Genomic DNA, 1311 nt, shown 5'->3' with positions numbered 1-1311 from the left:
CAAGGACTCGAAGAAAGTGTGCAAATTATTAAAACCACTATACGGTCTAAAACAGTCTGGGCGCCAATGGTAAAAAAAATTAGACAGCTTCATATTAAGTAGTAGAGGCAGGCGCACAACTGCAGATCCATGCGTATATGTGTTAGGAGCGGAAGAAAACCGTGTAATTCTTATTATTTATGTCGATGACATAATTTTAGCATCTAGAAAAATAGAGAAACTCGAAGCGATTAAGTCTAAGTTAAAATTAACGTTTAAAATGAAAGATCTGGGGCCAGCGAAGAATGTATTAGGGATTAGCATTAAACGCGATGAAGAAACAGGACAAATTCGACTATCCCAGGAGCGATACATTAAAGAGACAATTGAAAGATTCGGTATGCAGGAAGCAAAAAGTGTGTCAACTCCAATCGAATCAAATACGAAAATTACAACGGAGATATGCCCACAGACACCTAAAGAAATATACGAAATGAAACATAAACCGTACCGGAAATTAATTGGTGCGCTAATTCATCTTGCAAATGCCACACGTCCTGATATTGCTTTTGCAGCCGCTACACTAAGTCGATTCTGCGTTAACCCAGGAAAAATGCATTGGATCTTCGCGAAACGTGTACTCTGCTATCTTAAAGCGACATCGAAATATTGTATTACATATATAAGAAACAACGAAAAATTAAAAGCAAATTCGGATTCAGACGGGGCAGGAGACGTCGACGACCGGAAGTCGTGCACGGGAAATCTATTAGTGTTATCGGGCGGTCCAATAAGTTGGAAAAGCGTAAAGCAATCGTCAGTCGCTCTATCTACGATGGAGGCTGAATACGCCGCCCTTGCTGAAGTGTTACGAGAAGTTATCTATGTTAAAAGACTGTTAAATCACATAGACTTTAAAGAACAAATAAGTGACCCGATTGATGTTTATTGTGATAATCAAAGCGCTATTGAACTATCAAAAAATGCAGTTCCATAAAAGGAACAAACATATTGATATCAGATTTCATTTTACGCGTGAGTTAGTGGAAAACAATCAAATAATCGTACATTATTTAAGCACGGACTCTATGTTAGCCGACATTCTTACCAAGGCGTTAACCAAAGCGAAGCATGAGCGTTGCGTTGAAATGTTGAACCTATGTTCAAAATAATGTTTAATTTTAGTTAATACTCATGTTCACAATAATGTTTAGTTTCGGTTAGTTTAGAGAACACATATCGATAGAGGGGGTGTGAGAAAGCAATCCATATGTGTTCAGTTTGATTTGATCGCTGCGATGTACGTCGTAGACTATCGCGTCTTTTGTTCCT

The 1311-nt window shown here is 38.2% G+C and overlaps 1 protein-coding gene across 1 annotated transcript; it reads left to right on the top strand.

The window, feature by feature from the left end:
• The first annotated feature begins 259 nt into the window (after nucleotides 1–259).
• Nucleotides 260–976, top strand: LOC128896207 (uncharacterized). Its single transcript, XM_054159413.1, has one exon. It carries the CDS (start codon nucleotides 260–262, stop codon nucleotides 974–976), a length of 717 nt encoding a protein of 238 aa, XP_054015388.1.
• Nucleotides 977–1311: the final 335 nt, after the last annotated feature.

This window comes from Hylaeus anthracinus, unplaced genomic scaffold (assembly GCF_026225885.1).
Source record: "Hylaeus anthracinus isolate JK02 unplaced genomic scaffold, UHH_iyHylAnth1.0_haploid 9467, whole genome shotgun sequence".
NCBI classification, from domain to species: Eukaryota; Metazoa; Arthropoda; class Insecta; order Hymenoptera; family Colletidae; genus Hylaeus; species Hylaeus anthracinus.
Note: the sequence above shows the minus strand (reverse complement) of the source record. Positions and strands in the feature narration are given on the sequence as shown.